The 17,223-nt window shown below is 40.2% G+C and overlaps 2 protein-coding genes and 1 long non-coding RNA gene across 5 annotated transcripts in view; all 3 read right to left on the bottom strand.

Moving 5' to 3' along the window:
• The window catches only part of taf6l (TAF6-like RNA polymerase II, p300/CBP-associated factor (PCAF)-associated factor), a 12,239-nt gene extending 5,579 nt beyond the window's left edge, over nt 1-6,660 (bottom strand). Inside the window, exons 1-9 of one of the 3 annotated variants that reach the window (XM_008328150.3) lie at nt 6,515-6,660; nt 6,297-6,375; nt 4,719-4,882; nt 3,453-3,539; nt 2,497-2,647; nt 2,360-2,410; nt 1,683-1,777; nt 967-1,041; nt 531-751 (exon numbers count right to left, since the gene is read on the bottom strand). In XM_008328150.3, the coding sequence (XP_008326372.1) occupies nt 531-751; nt 967-1,041; nt 1,683-1,777; nt 2,360-2,410; nt 2,497-2,647; nt 3,453-3,539; nt 4,719-4,865 (827 nt within the window). In that variant the 5' untranslated portion in view covers nt 4,866-4,882; nt 6,297-6,375; nt 6,515-6,660. Of the gene's footprint in view, nt 1-530; nt 752-966; nt 1,042-1,682; nt 1,778-2,359; nt 2,411-2,496; nt 2,648-3,452; nt 3,540-4,718; nt 4,883-5,479; nt 6,269-6,296; nt 6,395-6,514 lie in introns of those variants that run through there. The other 2 variants (XM_025061338.1, XM_025061342.1) reach the window with 2 other exon arrangements.
• A 1,213-nt stretch (nt 6,661-7,873) lies between these two features.
• Nucleotides 7,874-10,110, bottom strand: cth1 (cysteine three histidine 1). The gene is made up of 2 exons (XM_008328138.2): nt 9,953-10,110; nt 7,874-9,144 (listed from the first exon to the last, which is right to left on the bottom strand). Exons 1-2 carry the CDS (start codon nt 9,959-9,961, stop codon nt 8,188-8,190), a joined length of 966 nt encoding a protein of 321 aa, XP_008326360.1. The 5' UTR covers nt 9,962-10,110; the 3' UTR covers nt 7,874-8,187.
• Nucleotides 10,111-11,435: 1,325 nt separating this feature from the next.
• Nucleotides 11,436-14,274, bottom strand: LOC112488177 (uncharacterized). The gene is made up of 2 exons (XR_003052006.1): nt 12,373-14,274; nt 11,436-12,322 (listed from the first exon to the last, which is right to left on the bottom strand). It is a non-coding gene; the product is annotated as an uncharacterized LOC112488177 (long non-coding RNA).
• Between the last annotated feature and the right edge of the window lie 2,949 nt (nt 14,275-17,223).

Here is a 17,223-nt window from a genome sequence, read left to right as displayed (position 1 = left end):
TATGTATATATATATATATATATATATGCCAATATATGCCAATATATGCCATATATATATATATGTATTGGCTTTGTTTATATTCGCCTGTTGTAACCATACACTGCATTGTGCTACATTTGCTTTCCTTCATTTGTGTTGTTTTTTGGGGAACTTTTAAAGCTCCCAAGCTTAAGCCAGACTCTTCTGGTGTTTTATGTCCTTCACTACGAAGTTACCATTGTGTTAGCATAGGTGAGTGACACAGGTACTTGTACAGTACGTGAGTTCGAACCAAAGCTGATAACTGAGTTTTCGTCACGCCGTAAGAACGGAATTCTGATGTAAGTCAGAGGACTCACTTTAATATGCAAGAATAAATAATAACACAATAAATGAACTAAAGTAAAGCTTAGGAATCCTACTCTCTACTTCGTAGAATGCACAGATATCATCACCAGTGCCATGTCATATTATCTTCATGTTTTAACCACAGGAATCCCAACAATAAAAGACAAGCGGAGACTTTGATCTGGTTCCGCTCTGCTCACCAGAAGATGTGGCTGAGCAGCAGCGCCGCGTAGTCTCTCAGGGTCCAGTGGTCGTTCAGAGGGTTTATGGACGCGGCCAGAGGCTCCAGGATGCAGTACATGACGCTGGACACCAGGCTGCGCACATAGGAGCCCAGGTACAAGTAAGGGTTCTGCACCAGGCTCTTCACCATGTGGAGGAGTCGGTTGAGTTGCTCCAAATCATGACTCACTGACTTGACCTGGACACAGGAGCAGTGACTTTTTAATGCCTTTCATATTTGTACTGAACATTTCATCATTGATTTTTGAATGATTTTTCATCTCACAGTTTTTTTTTTAACCCACGCAGGCTGCCACGGAGGTATGTGGTTCGCTCTGGGTATATATCCTCTCAACTGATGCATCATAGCTGTCTCTATTATATATATATATATTGTGTAACAATGGTACATACCCCACTGATGACATAAACAAAGTATGGCAGCAGAGCAGCAATCTTGGAGTTGGACTGTAGGTCTAAAAGAGCCACCTGAAAAACACATCATACAAACGGCGTTAAGAAGTGACAGGCTGTTTATTGTGATCCAGTCACAGCTGTGGAGCCTTAGGATACACCGAATTTTCCAAATAAAACAAAAGTGAAGGACAAAATAAAGCTTAGTTTGTTTAACGATAAATTAAATGAAAATAAAATACTAAAATGAAACAAATTTTGAAATTAATTTTAGTTTTAGTGTTTCTATAGGCATTTTCCCTTAAAATAAAAGACAGGAAATTAGAAAATGATTAAAGAGCATTTGATGTTCTTACATTTACTTTTTAATCATGTATTCAACAGGGATCCAAGAAGGAACATTTAAGGTGGAATAACTATTTAACCATTAACACAACAGCTTCAATAAATTGCTCCCAGTGATCATCAATCTATCAGCCAAGCTTTAAACAATCCATAAAAAAATAGGCAACTGAAGCACAATCCAAAGTAGGACAAACAACCGGCAAACATACTAAGACATCTTCTGGGTACAGTGCCCCGTGACAACGGAGCAGCCAAGGTACTAAAAAGAAGAATGGTTTATAGTCCAGAAAACTCATGTGATAAGAGCTGACCTACTGTGTGTGTCTGAGTGACTTTAATCAAAGAGTTAAGTCGGTCTCTGTTGAATTCACCTTCATGAGGTGAGGATCCTCCCCCAGGATGGCACGTGTGATCTGCTGGTAATAGGTCAACAGGTCATCTGACAGAGACTGCACTGCAGAGGGAACTGTGGGGTGGAATCAAGACACGAGCTGTTTCACTGGCACACATCACACCACCGAGCTTAAAGTACTTTTCAAGGAGTCGTTCAGCACGTTTGGCACTAAGTCCTTTTCAGATTGACGAACAAGTGGCCCAGATGTCATAGATATGACAGCTATACTCTACTCGTTCAAAGTTAGATGTTGATTTTTTTTTTTTTTTTTTTTGGAAATACTAACAAAAGATAGCAAAACCACATCTTCCAAATTAGGCATGAGCAGCAACATTCCTAAATTTGGGAAACTGTATAAAAGCATTACATATTGACAAAAGAAGACTCGATATTTTGTTATTCCATTTTGGGGCCAGCAGAGGGAGCCATAATACCTGGCCATTTGCAGCAACTCCTTTCTAAATCAGTAGGAAGCTAGTGCGCACCCTGGTCAGAAGAGGTCATGTAAAGTTCAGCTCAATGATCATGAACTTAAAGGACAGCACGGAGCCATCCCTAAAGAGTTAAAAGCTCAGTGCTGGACATGAAAAAAAAAAAACATCAATGTCCTACTTGACATATCTGCCTCGTATCTAAGTTTGACATCAAACTCACCAGTGCCTTGAGGTTCCACGTTGCCCTTCCCGTCCAAATACGACACATTCACTAAAAGAACAAACAATAAATAATAAATTGGCACAAACAAACACATATTAAAGCAATCGGAACGGCCCAGGGAAGTGAGTTCATACCTCGAACCATGGTCTCAGGACATCCTTTGGGAATGTTAGTGGCCAGAGCCAGCTCCACCAGGTTAATGTCTTTGTCCTCCACAAAGAAAAGTTCTCCTTCTTTCACAGATCTGAACGGTAAAGAATCTTGGGCACCGTAGCCACAGATGGCCTGGACGTAACACACAAGTGAACTCTGGTGACCAGGGAAACTGATATACTGTATTTTCCGGACTATAAGTTGCACTTTTTTCATCCTTTGGCTGGGTTCAAAATATGTAATTTCACATGTTCATTATTTTCACACTGACACCTGCTGGAGGCCACTGGTGCAACTTATACTCCGGTGCGACTTATAGTCTGGAAAATAAGGTCATTTGTTTTCTTAAACTTGATAAAATGTAACACTTTTTAGTCTAAGACAAATAGGGACAAAAAATTGTTACACAAAAAAAATATTATCCACAGGTCAACGGTTCAGAATGATTTTTTTTTTCCTAATATCTGAAGAAAAGAAAAATGTATTTATACATAGGTTATTTGATGCCGAGCCACAGAGGGACAGAGTGGAAAAAATGTACTTATTTTTTACTAATTTACTTCATTCAATAGAGTCTATAAGATGTTTTATTTTGAAAAAAAAATGGAAGCTTTAATGATCCTTCAATGCTCAGCACCTTGGTACCAGTCTGTAGTAACAGATGGTACTGGGTGAGCAGTCGTTATAACAAAGAAGGTTGGGGACCACTGGTTTAGATGTCACCAGTCCATAACAGACTAATACATGTTTCTGCAATTGATTATTATTTATTCAAGCTACAAATATTGTTCATTGGTATGTAATAAAAAGTTTTATTTAAGTTAAAAAACTCTGCTGCATGCACCACAAAAAACGGCTTGGCGGGCCGGATTTGGCCCCCGGGCCTTGAGTTTGACACCCATGCACTAGAGGAACAGAGAGAGACGGACATACTGACCTCCACGTTACTCCAGTGCAGAGCTCTGTTGAAGTCCTCTACTGTAAGTTTACTTCTCTTGGCGTGTCTCATGAACTGTGAGCTGCTCTGTGTGAACCAACAACACAACAACATGATGGTGGTGAAACTGAACAGTATGAGTGGACACCACTATATCACTTCAACTGCCACTTGTATTCATCTCAGGTTGACTTTCTTTTAAATTCATCGGCGCCAGCACAGTGGTAAAATCATAATCTAGGACAATCAAGAAAAACACCAGAGTCTTAGTCAGACCAAGAGTCCGTAATGAAGTGTAAAAACTTCCCAAAAAAAAACACACACAAATGAAAGAAAGTGAACGTAGACACAATCCACTATATGGAGTACAATCGGCAAATGGAAACAAAGCTTTCTTCTATGTATAGCGCAGTGTGATGACATCCACTCCGCCCGCCAACTAGTTTCATTGAAACATTTGTTTAAATGCCGTATGTCGGAACACGATTTTCTTAATAAATTCATGGGAGATGGTAACCTAGCTGGGAAATGCGAGGGCGTCATTAACCGATTACCACCTTCCTCTGACTGCCTTTTTGAACACAACTATAAATATTCATAACTGTAACACAAACACTCATGTAGCACAACTACCTGATACAAGTCTGCATTTTAGGATTGTCTAAACCATTGTTTCCCTAACATTCTTTCTGCAGAGCTCCTGCTTTTTTTTTTCTTTCTGCTTTTTCTGGGAAATTGGAGCTAATCCCAGCAACCAACTAAACAGAGTTGGGTAAACCCAGACAGTTCACCAGCCTTTGCAGGTCCACAATTACAAACAATATTTATATTTCAGCCTCAAATCCATACCTATGGTACATTTAGAGTCTCTGAATAACCCTATCCCCAGTCTGTGCGTTTTGAGACTTTGGAAGGAAATTGGAGTCCCTGGAGAAAACTCACACAAGCAGGAAGTACAACTCAAACCATTGAACTGGTGATCTTCTAGCTGTAGGTCAAGTATGCTAACCTCTTCTGTTACCGTTTGACTCACAGCAACCTCTGACGTTCTTAAAAAAATAGTCCGACTTTTTCAATCTTGGGTTTTACAGAAACTGACAGTATTTGGTTCCATTACTGCTTTTTTTTTTTTTTCGAGAAACAAAAAGTTGCTTGACCTCAGCAATAACCCAAACCCTCCATTTCACATGTGATTAAGAGTCACCATAGAGAAACCAGTGTGAGAGTGTTAGTTTGATTTCATTTTCAGGTGACAATAGTACTCACCTGAGTCGCCTCCCTTAAGCGGTAACACACATCCTCAGCCAGCAGAGTGGCAACATCATCACCTAGCTCCACTCCTGAACTCTCAGCCATGAATTTCACCGATTCCCTGGAAATTTCCGCAAAGCGGCGTTCTTCCCGCTCCGCCATTTTCACAGTGGCGACGCCTGGATAAAAAGAAATCAGTTACATAGACTTACTTAGGCTTTGGAAATACATTTATAATGACAATTAAAAAAAAACAATTTGACTCTACTCAAGTAAATTTTAACTATGCACAGTTTTCAAATAAAGTTATCTACGATGCAATGAGAGCCTATTCTTTCGTTTGCATCTTTTAGGGAATCCTAATGAGCATTTCTTGAATCCTACTAAAAAGAACAACTAAATGTTTTTTGTTTTTTTTTAGATTAGATAAACTACTAGTGGCGCTTTGGCCCAGAGGCAGTGTCTCTGTCATTGGTGTGGAACCCCAGGGTTCACCTCCTGGGCAAGTTTGAATCCCAGTTAGGGCAGTTGGTACCTTCCAGTGAACTCACCACCCGTAGGAAGGTTTAGGGGGGTTGGTACGGTGCAGTGTGATTTGAGTGGCGAATGCTGCCCCGGCAACCCGGTTACGGAAAAGAGGATGAAAATCTGTGATTTGAGTGGCGAATGCTGCCCCCATGACCCGGTTACGTAAAAGAAGATGAAAATTGATAAACTACCGAGTGGCTGAGTTGATCCCTAGTTGGCAATGCATCGCGTTTCAGTTATTGATTTACCTCAAAATCGTGTGTCATTCATCTTTGTCCAGATCCTAATATCTACTGGCTAAAATTTAGCCCTAAGCAATGGAACGCACACATTATTTAATGTTTCCAACAGCCATTTGTATGTACTGTATCTTCTGACTTTCTCCTGAAATAATGAGAAAATTTAGACTTGAGATTCTCTTCATGTAAATTAGCACATTTATGCACACCAAATGTGATATGGCATACGTTTTGCCTTCCCCGATGCCTTTTTGTTTGGTTATTACGACCTTAGCAAAGTTATCCTTTCTGATGCCTACAAATCAGTTGGAAGGGTCAAAGTGTCACATGTATTCCTCAGATGCCGTCCTGCATCATTTTTGCAATCCCTTGCTGCACTTTCCATTCCCTATCTCTTGTTCAAAATCTTAAAGCCACTTTACACATTTATTGAGAGCAAAGCGATATCTCAAATTGGATCTTTTTTTTTAGTTTTTAAGGTGTCAAATCAAACTCAACAGTTCATGGCTGTCCTGTATTTACATCCCAAAAAGCAAAACACTTTAAATAACGCAGCGCGAAATTGTCGTTCAACATGCTAACTGAATGGGTTCAGTCATGTGCAGGTTATGTACGCCAGAAATAACTAAGACGTCATTGAGAATAATTCCACAACCTGAGAATATGCGTGTTACGAGATAACAGCTATAAAAGTTCAACTGAGGAGGGAACAACGATATCAGCGTAGGAAGAAGCTACACACTATTCAATGAGAAGAGCTAACACTCCGTGGTATTCAACAAAAGAGAAAGCGTCATTTTACATATTTAATAGTTAAGACTTTTACCTTGTAAACGTATAAACCCGACGGATCAATAACAAAGCAGATACAATTAGTCCATGCTCTTTTGTACAGCGCTGTCGTGCTACCAAACAGAAGAGCAATTAGTCCATGCTCTTTTGTACAGCGGTGTCGTGCTACCAAACAGAAGAGGAAACACTCGCAGGAGTTAGACTATCGTCTATGCAATAAATATGTATTAGTTGTGAAAAAACTGTATTTACCCTTAATACAAAACAATAATGACTTAGACTTCATAAAACAATAAAAGTAAATTTGTCTTTGAAAGTTTGAACGTTAAATATAAAGCCGCCGTAAACCGGAAATACTATATATTTTGGAGCGCCAAACTGTTGCCGACCCATTACCGCCATCTAGCGTACAGGAGTCTAAACGTAACTCATTATGCAACGAGAGACTGGGCATTTTATTAGACCTTTTTAGACGTGTTATATCTCTTCAATTTTGTACCAAGTATTCTCAAAAAATGATGGTACCCCAACTGTAAATAATATTTGTATTCATAAATACTGCACACAAGTAATTATATTGAATGCTATTAATACAAAAGTTGTTTACTTGGAACCGAAAAGAGCATCTTATTTCACTATTCAGCCAACAACACCAGCATTCCTCTCTCAATTCCACTTTCACCAACACAAACACAGGAACATTTGTCCTACAAAGAACGTATTTTTGTATAGAAATGGACAGAGCACCCTTCTTGTGTCTGAGCAATCCATATTTTCTGTAAACAAATTAAAGTATAGAGATGAGTGCAAAACAAAATATAATTTTGACCTTCAGCAAAAATTTATTATTATTAAGTTATTTTTCAAACTTTAAATTCTGCTTTAATAAAAAGTTGTCTATCAGAATGATTTCAATTTTCAATTTTTAGGTTTCATGTCCAATGCTGATATTGATACTGCATCATGGAGTATCTGCTGATATCAATCCCATACCATCTTTTCTCCTCCAGCAGTGTTGTGCAAAGTTAAATTGAGTATTTGGGCTTAGGAATCTGATTTCTGGATTTTGATTGATATTTTTTTCATAAGATTCTCTTTAGGAGTGACAAGGATGGACAGGATCAGGAATGAGGTCATTAGAGGGACAACACAGACAGGAAGGTTTGGAGAAAAAGACAGAGAAGCCAGATTGAGATGGTTTGGACATGTGCAGAGGAGGGACAGTGGATACATTGGTAGAAGAATGTTAGAGATGGAGCTACCAGGTAGGAGACAAAGAGGAAGACCAAAGAGGAGATATATGGATGCAGTGAGGGAGGACATGCAGATAGTTGGAGTCAGAGTAGAAGATGCAGAGAACAGGGAGAGATGGAAATCAATGATTTGCTGTTGCAACCCCTGGAGAGAAAAAAAAAGGGGGGGGGGGGGGTCCAAACATGATTGAGATGGACTGAAAGCAAGAATTTAGTTTAGGGAAAAATTTTAAAATTTACAGTTACCCAAAGTTATTAACCTCTGGTTATTTAAAAAAAAAAAAAAAAAAAAAAAAAAAAAAAAAAACTAAAAACTAAATGAGATTTCAACACCCAAATCATTAGCAAACACATCAAGTTAAAGATTAAAAATAGTTTATTCACAACACTGAAGCCAGACATTTCATTTAATACATTCCATTTATAAAATATGTACAATTATTAAAAGTTAATTTCAAATAGCTGGGCCCAAAAGGGAGATCCAGAACAATTTGTTATTGTCGATGTGCGACAGAACACTTCCAAAAGCCTCCAGTACACACACCTGTTCAACTGCAGTTTTAAAGTTAAGAATTAAAAAAATACAAAAAAAATTTTTAAAAAGTTTAAAGAATTATAAAAAAAAAAAAAAAAAAAAAACAGGGGTTTGGCATCAGGTGCTAGTGCTGTACGTTACATGGCTCTGTTGTCCCAGATCTCATGGGCCTTGCTGCTCTCCAGCTGCTGCAGGTGAAGGGCCAGAGGCAGCAGAAGGTCATTCAGGTGCTGGCTGGAGAAGGTGAAAGCATTGTGGGCAGTGGCCTCTGTGGGTGTGGTATCGACAGGTGGGGTCCAGGGTGGCGAGGAGGATGTGGACGAGCACGGGGTGGATCCCGAGAGCGAGGACGGGGAAGGTAAACCCGAACTTCCCAGTGAGAGCCCTCCTGGACTCTTGTCCGAGCTCTTCATTTTGCTGGGGAGACCGTGCTGGAAGCGGCAGCGCGTGCCGTACAGGCAGAAGCCGAAGGCCGAAAAGGTGCGACAGAGAGCGCCCCGAGGCTTCCACTCTTTGGTCTGCGGTGAGAATTTGGGGCTAAGGGGCAAAGGGGTTTTCTCGCCCGCATCAGGAGACTCCAGAGAACCATCGACTTTCTCGCCCTCGCTTCCTTCAATGTGCAGAAAGTTGCAGCGCGTGCCAAAGGGACAGACGCCGAAGGAGCGAAAGGTGCGACATGGGATATTCCTGCGGCGACGCAGGGCCGGGCGTTGCTCTGTGGGGTTGTGCACAAACAGACAGCGGCTGCCGTAGTAGCAGTAGCCCGTCGCGTGGAAGCTACGACATAGCTCCGTCTTGTACTTGGGATGGCGAAAGGGAACGTGGAGCTCATGGAGGCCGTGGGCGAACTGGCAGCGCTCGGCATACTGGCAACAACCAGAGGCCGAGTAGCTGGTGCAGAGCTCTGTCTTGTAGCGGGTGGAGCAGACCCAGGAGGCGAGAGGAGACGAGGAGCACTCCACCAAAGGGAGCAGCGCCTTGGCCAGGGAGAGACCCGGACCAGCGTGTTCTCCATCCAGCTCCTCATTGGAAAGGAGGTTGTCCACCAGCTGCTCATCGTGGCAGGAGGGCAGAAACATCTCGTCAGTGCTGGTCTGGGGATAGGGGGGAGAGAAAAAAAAAAAAAAAAAAAAAGTTGAAACAAGGGAAGTCAGTTGGGAAAAGGAAAAATAAACTGCAGAAAAGTTTTTTTTTTTTTTTAGACCACTGATTAATGTCACAATCAAAGTGTGCTTTTAAAATCAAAAACATGACTTTTTTTTTTTAACAGCTCAAATATTAGTGTTTGAATTGTGCAACTTTAGGTTTCCAAAAACCTGTGTCAGGCAGCCACACTAAAACTTTAAAATCGTAATTTAACTTGTTGTTCCGCAAACTCATTTGTCAACCATAGCTGGCGTAGCATCTGAACTGCATCGTAATTTCCATTGATTTTGCATTTTTATTTCCAGAAGCACAACAAATATAACAGTTCTCTTCACATTCACAGTTTTTAATTAGAGCTTAATCTGAATACTGTGATTAATGCGTCTATACTAAGCATGGGCAACCTAAGGCCCGGGGGCTGAGGAAATAGAAAAGAGCAAGTCAGTTTAAAAAACAACAAACATTAGTGTCATGTTTTTTGCTAAAATGGCAGGGGACATCATTCGTTTACATGAGTCATGATGGGAAAAACGCAAATGCGGCGAAGTGAAACGTCGCCTCGAATGCATAACAAAATTATCTAAGACGTTAAAAATGATAAAAGAATTTTAGCCTTTTTTTTAGCCTAGCATGCTTTTACATGCCATTTATCTAAGTTCACCACCCCATTCAATTTCAAGACAATTGTGGCCCACGCCTGGTCTATACAATTAACAATACAAACAAATATTAAAGAACTTAGCTTAACGGACTCACCTCTAACATGGCTCCCCACTAATGACAACAGTTTCCAGTACAAAACTTGGCTGACAAGGCTTTGGTCTGAGGCAACCTAAATGGTCTTTGTGTCTCCGTGTCTCAAGTGGTTCTCTGCTGTGGCTTTTTTAAACTGCTCCCTGCTCCCACGACTTAATGAGCCTCAGCTGTGAAGCGCGGGCTCAACGTAACAGGGGCGTGTCCAAGGACAATCACATTCACCTGCTGGGAAAAAACAAGCAGGCGCTGGAGAGTTCCAGTGTTATTTGGTTGAAACTGGAGTATCTGTGCAAAAGGAACGTAGCTACTGCTAATAATGTGAAAGTGCTAATAATACATTTTAAAAAATTCAGTGCTAATAATGTGAAAGTGCTAATAATAAATAAAAAAAAATCAAATTTTATATTTCATATTTGTGAAGATGTTTAAAAAGTCTTCTTTGAACTTTTAGTCCATTTTTTATAAAAATATCTTGCATGTATGTAATTTTATAATGCTAGTGTTAGCAACTAGATATACTGTTCTGGGGTTTAACTAGGTTTGTTAGCACGCTACACAAAACTTTCAATGTTTCATTGGGCGTTTTGTCTTGTATATGGTGCTATGACTCTTCTCTACTTGATTTTTTACTAAGGCAGAAAATGTTGTTTGAAAAAAAAAAACATTTTGCTAACATCACTTTGTTGTCATTGACCTGACTTAAGAGATCTTTCAACTTGTTTCTTCAACATTGCTCTTGTAGTTACTTGATGATGGCATGATCTTCTTGGAACTATTGCACCTCAAGGGAATCATCAAATCATAAAAAATAATAAAAAAATGTTTCTGCTCAGCAAAAATATGTTGGAAAGTATATACGGGGGTCCTCGGTTTACGACATCCTCGACCACGAGAAGGAACTTTGTCACAATAATTTTTTACTGAGAAAATCTGTTGTAGCTTTTAGCGAATTTCATGCAGCATTGTATAAAATCATATGGCATATATGGTTGGAAACTAAAAAAAAAAATTTTTTTTTAAATAATGTGTGACAGGGGAACTTTACATAAACCAGACAACAAAGCAGGAAAGAGAAAAAAAACTTTATTTCTTTTTTTTTTTAAACCAAGATAACATTAAACATTACGGAGACATTGGAATAAAAAACACTTGAGAAAAAAAAAACTTTCAGTTGTAGCATGTTGGTCTCTCCATACGAAAGAAAAAAAAAAAAATCAACCCCCTTTCAGTGTCCCCCCGGGTTCTAATGACAACCCCCCCCCCCCCCCCCCCAGTGAAGGAGAGCAATGTTTCCCCATGTACAGTAGCCTATCAGAGCCGTCTCCACAACAATGGAGAAGAATTACACTTTCAATGTAGAAAAAATTTCCAATATTCCACTTTTCTTTACACATTATTTGCTACAAAGTCAACACTTGTTTCTCTTTCTTTCTTTTTTTTTAATCTTTTTTTTTTTTGGAGAAATATTACAAAGCCCACATTGGGACCAGACTTGCTTATAAAACCATTGTAACCTCATGGATGCTGTGTGGCGAAAGGATACAAAGGAATTATAATTTTCCAATTTTTTTTTTTTTTTTCCAAACATACATTTAGTTTTCAACCTTCCATTGGGATTTAAATCACAAATCAAATGAAAACACAGCTCAGATGGCACGATTCCCTTCACAGATCATCAAAGCCTTTCACAATCGCAAACACCTCCACTGCTACGAGGCGCCACATTATTACGGACGAACGGTCGGAGGCCGCGAATCGACATCCTGGAGAAAAACTATTTTCACGTCAGACTTAAATCGGCTTTGTTTAAAATGACCGAGGAAATTACGGAGCGGTCGTCGACCTTTGTGGTGCTGTATATGAGCCAATTTATCCATTGACTTCTTAATGTTAAAAGCCTTAAAAGGATGCCCACCAGTGGGGGGGGGAAAAAAAGATTGTAGCTACTTTACAAAACGCTCACCTCTTACGCTATGATACATACGGCACTATGTCAAATGGAAATTTAAAATCTCTATCAGTTTGTTAACGTTTACGTCTCTGAGCTGGAGTTCATCGAGCAATTTTACATCACAAGCACACGAGAGTTGTCCATCCACGTTGCCTCCATGAGTAGGATGCATTTTGTCCAACCCATTTGTATATCAAGTCCCTTGCTCGTATTGAACCGAGGGACTTTATTTACTTGAACAGACAGAGGTTCACACACACAAAATAATAAAAATAAAAAAATAAACAAAACTGCATTATCTGGACTCAAGCGAGTTCATGTATTCCTGTTAAAAATTAAGTCTACAGCTGGGCTTACAGTGACTCCACTTAGAAGCAACCTCATGTATCACCGGCTGCCTGTGGGAGGCGCACTTGACACTGACCAAGAAGACGTACAAATTTATACTGCTGCTGTTGTTTAAACAGACCTCATTCAAACTACCATTAAGAAAACGTTTCAGTCCAACCTCACACCTTCAGAAATGCAGTAGGTCAAGTCTGACATCACATCTGCGTCGGCGGTATTCACCAGTGACCTTCATGAACCCCATTGGCCAACCCACGGGCTTTGTTCGGGAGTCTGTTTATTGGTACCCAACTGCGTCAAACGCGGAAAGTAACTGGTTAAAATCCATGCTGCTAACGATCGTCATTTAAAAACACAATTTGATTCTGCGAGGCGAGCAGCTGAACCAATCAGGAGCCGGCGTGTTCTTTCTGCGGCGGCAGCTCTCATTCAAACAATTGAAATGAAGTTACGAGTCAGGCCTTAACAACTGTAGGAGGTTGGCCAGAAATGAAGTGAGAGAGAGAAGACAAGTGGTTCCCAAAGGGCGGGTCAGGTTAATTTAAGTTGTACTATATTTAGGAACTTCTGCCATATTTGGGGGGAAAAAAAATCATCTAGTTGTTTTTGACAAAAATATTGATTTTTAGCAGATGGCTGTCAATAGCTGTAAGTCTCGGCAATAGTGCCTACAAAAGATTGGGGGCGCTACAGAAAAGCTAATCACTGAGGCATAGGACCAGTAGGACACTCTTCACTCATTGGCTGCTCTATTACAGCCCATCTGCAAACAAATGAGTCAAGTGACGGCTCACAACGTCATCTTATGCTGCTAAGAGTTTAGATTTAAAAACACTTTTTTTTTTCAATCAAATCGTAACAGTGTATAAAATGAAGAGACTATTTTGGTCCTCTGGGACAACAGCGGCGGCTCTTACGTTTATTTTCTATTTGTCCTTCATTATGAGTAGTAAGAAAAATCACATTTTCATTTTCTCTTCGTGATTGGCAGCACAAAGACATATCAGGGCCACAATGGGAATCTAAACAAATGATATTGAGAATTATATTAAGATTGAAGTCGTCTATTTATGACAAGAATTGAAATATTTCAAAGAAACAAAGTCATGTTTTTATGAGGAAAAAAAAAAAGTCGTAACGTCACAAGAAGAAACGTGTTAATTTATGAGAATGAAGACATAAATTTATCAGATTAAAGTTGAAATTTTAGATTTGATTTGGAGAAGAAAAAAAAAAACATACATGCGTCATAATGAAACGCATTGGGGAATGTAATGACGTTACACTTTAGTGTCGGGTTCAAAAATGACGTGAGACAGATGAGGTGCTCGTCTTTTTGCTAACTTATGCTAATATTATTTTTTAGATAAATAGCATTTATTTAACAAGACACGACGAGTCACTTTTTTCTCACGTTATTTTTTTTTTCTCGTAGCGTTTCGACTTCATTCTCAAAAATGTACAACTTTAACCTCATCATCATTTTGTTTTTCACAATGTGGCCCTGATACTCGATTGTACGGCACAGACGTTGACGCTTGTCTAAACACGCGATGTCACACAAGTACCACATGCCGATTAACACTTTAAAATTCTGCGATTACTAAATAGCTCGTTATGCGAATTCCTGACAGAAACACAAACTTAAATTTTAAACAGCAACCTTAAAAAACAAAGCAAGCGTTTAAGTCCTAGCCCTAAGGTCACTCAGTTAGCTTCGACGCTAGCCTCTCTACATAGAAAATGTAGCTGTGTACGCGCTCCACACTGCTGCAGCTCGTGAAAACCTGCACTCACTGACGAACTCACAGAAATCGTCTGGACTCTGAACTTTTTACGTTCACGCTTCTCAACCTCATCCGCTGCCCACGCAACATTTTGGACGCGATGCCTCAACACCAGTGTTTCCCAAACTTTTTTTTCTGGGGACCCATATTTTAAAAGTCACAAACCTTCGCGCCCCAAGTCAATAGACATTATTCGTAAACTCTTGGGAAATATGATGCGAGACGAGCACAAAAAAAAAAAAAAAAACTCTTGCGCCCCACCTGAGGGTCACGACCCAGTCCTTTGAGAACACCATCTACACCAACGACCGCGCAAAAGGAACGGACATGGTTTTTTTTTTTCAGTTGTGCATCTAAGTCAACATGTTTGAAGCCCGGAGGTGTGTTGCCTGAACTGGAGTTCTAGTTCTCTTGCGACCCACCTGAGGGTCACGACCCAGTCTTTGAGAACACCATCTACACCAACGACCGCGCAAAAGGAACGGACATGGTTTTTTTTTTTCAGTTGTGCATCTAAGTCAACATGTTTGAAGCCCGGAGGTGTGTTGCCTGAACTGGAGTTCTAGTTATTACTAGCTAAAGACGACGGGAATTACACAAGCGTATAACATAATTTAAATGACCCGGAAGGAACCATGTAAAACTTAAAAACTTCTTTACAAAGGCGTGAACGTTACGCAGAAGAAGCACTATTGACACGCATCAAACGTGACGACTGAAGGTGGCCCACTCGAACTGCTAAATCTAAGCTACGTCCATGTCCTTCATCATGTCCTTGGTTCCTGAGTAGATGACCTGCAGACTGTAAACGAGAGTTATGACACACAGCCTGTCAGATTTTCTCCCTGCGGAAAACGCAGGCTACGCGCCGTCTGTACTGTATCTATGACACGTCACCGGCACCGCACCTCGCCGCCGCGCGCCGCCTTATTCTGGGATACGTACACTTACACAAGGATGGCGATGTGGAGGAACGAACTGTGTGCTTCATTACCACGGTTTCAGAATGGAGAGTATCTTGATTTAAATGACACATCTAAAAAATAGGCTGTGTTTTAAAAAGAGGCCGGAGCGAAAAAAATAATTCAAGATCTGGATTAAAATACATCATAGCCCCAAGGTGGTTTTTCCGTGTGGTGGTGCCTTTTTTTTTTTTTTTTCATGTTTAAAATGTACAGTCATTAAGTGCTTGTGTGTGTGTGTGTGTGTTTTTGTGTGTGTGTGTGTATGTGAAACACATCAAATTTTCGGGAAGTAACAGAGTACTAAAGGAACAGAAATGACACTATAAAGAAGAAAATGAAAAACTACTGGTATGGTGGACTGTGCCGCCCGTCATTCACGGCCTGGGCACAGACCCACCTCCACCCTCTGTCCTATCACACACACACCCCACATCACACCGTCTTTTCCTCAGTCCTCCAAGACGATGGGTTCGCTGGTGCTGGTAGGAAGCAGGGGCATGGCCAGGGAACGAGGTGGTGGCGGCAGCTTTATCCGGACGAGGAGATGAGGTTTTCTAGCTGCGCGACGCATCTCTGATTGGGTCAAATGTTTCCTCAATGCCCTGTGAAAGACAGGGACAAAGAGAACAAAATACCCCAGTTCAATTTTGGAGGTTTTTTTAAGAAAAATATTTATTGACCAGATGTGACCAGTCTACGTAACATTATTAGCTGCTAGCACAGGCGTGGGCAAACTTTTTGACTCGCGGGAGACACAAGGATCCTAAAAATTAAACAGGGGGGGGGGCCGGGTCAGGAGCAGATAGATGGAATATTCATGTGAAGTAAGATAAATGACATGTGAAAGCCATGCAAAAAGGCTAAGATGCTAAAATGCTTTTATCATTTTTCTACACCACCTATTGGGGAAATATGGGTATTGCAGGGAAAAGGCAGAAGTATAAAGATAATATAAATAAATCATATAATTTGGAAAAGTTTGGCGGGCCGGATTAAAAAGGTTTGAACGGGCCGCCTCGGGCCCCCCGGCCTTAGTTTTTCCATGACAGTTCGAAACCTTTGGGTCTGACTGCAGTTATTTTCAAATTACTTGTGTTATATATTAATAAAATAAGTAACAATATTATAATTTTAATATATTTTTTTTTAAATATCTACGACACAGCTACTCACCTGAGAATTTAGGAATCCTCTGAGTTAAGATGTATCTCAATCTCTGGTCAGTTATTTAGTAAGAAAAGTAGAAGTAGTAGAGAGTAGGTAGTGATCTATATTATACTTATCGGGTCTTTTTTTTTGCTTGTTCTTTTCTTGTTTTTTCATGTATCTCTACCCCCAGTTTTCAATTGTTTTGTTGTTGTTGTTGTTAATGCATTAATCATTCACTGAGAGGTTGAATAAACACACGTACATTCCTTGTGCTGTGTAGATATTCGGGATCGTCGTAAGAAGCCGGTCATGCTGTTCATCCATGGAGGCTCATACATGGAGGGCTCTGGGAATATGTTTGATGGCAGCATCCTCGCCGCTTATGGAAACGTCGTTGTCGTCACGATGAACTATCGGCTGGGCGTGCTCGGTAAGTTGTTTTTTGTTTTTTAAAGGAAGTGCCTTAAGTAGTTTAATGGTGAATAATTTCACCTCAGGCGTGTTTGTTTTTTAATTCCGTTACGCAAGCCAATCTCTCACACGAACAACAGCGTTGTACGTCCTAGAAGGGTTGCCAACTGGTAGGCAGAACACTTACACGGTTGCGTTTGAAACCACTTTACAGCTTATGATGACGACAGCTTTCTGGTCTGAACTATTCTGGTCATCTAAAAAAAAAAAACAAAAAAAAAACCACCTTCTGGTCACACAAGTCTTAATGAGAGGACTGGCAGCTGGGGCCTGGGTTTTATAGCAAACGATGAATAAAGGTTTTAAAAAAAAAAGACTGACAGGAAACATCTGTTTCTAAGAAAAGAAACAGGAGACTTAAACAATTAAGCACAATGAAATATCGATGGAGAAACTGTGGAAAGTTTATCGTGTAAATTAGGGGGGGGTACTTACCTCCGTGCCAGCGTCGAGGTTCGGTGCGTTTTTGGTACGAAAAGAAATGTGGAGAGTCACATTGAATTGAATGAGAATAGTTGACGAGGAAAACAATAAGAAGTCGTCATTCCCCCTAATATATACAGTATGTGTGTATGTATATATATATATATATATATATAT

The sequence above is a fragment of the Cynoglossus semilaevis genome, chromosome 1 (genome assembly GCF_000523025.1).
Source record: "Cynoglossus semilaevis isolate Cse_v1.0 chromosome 1, Cse_v1.0, whole genome shotgun sequence".
NCBI classification, from domain to species: Eukaryota; Metazoa; Chordata; class Actinopteri; order Pleuronectiformes; family Cynoglossidae; genus Cynoglossus; species Cynoglossus semilaevis.
The sequence above is the reverse complement of the archived record's forward strand: the minus strand, read 5'-3'. Positions and strand labels throughout refer to the sequence as shown.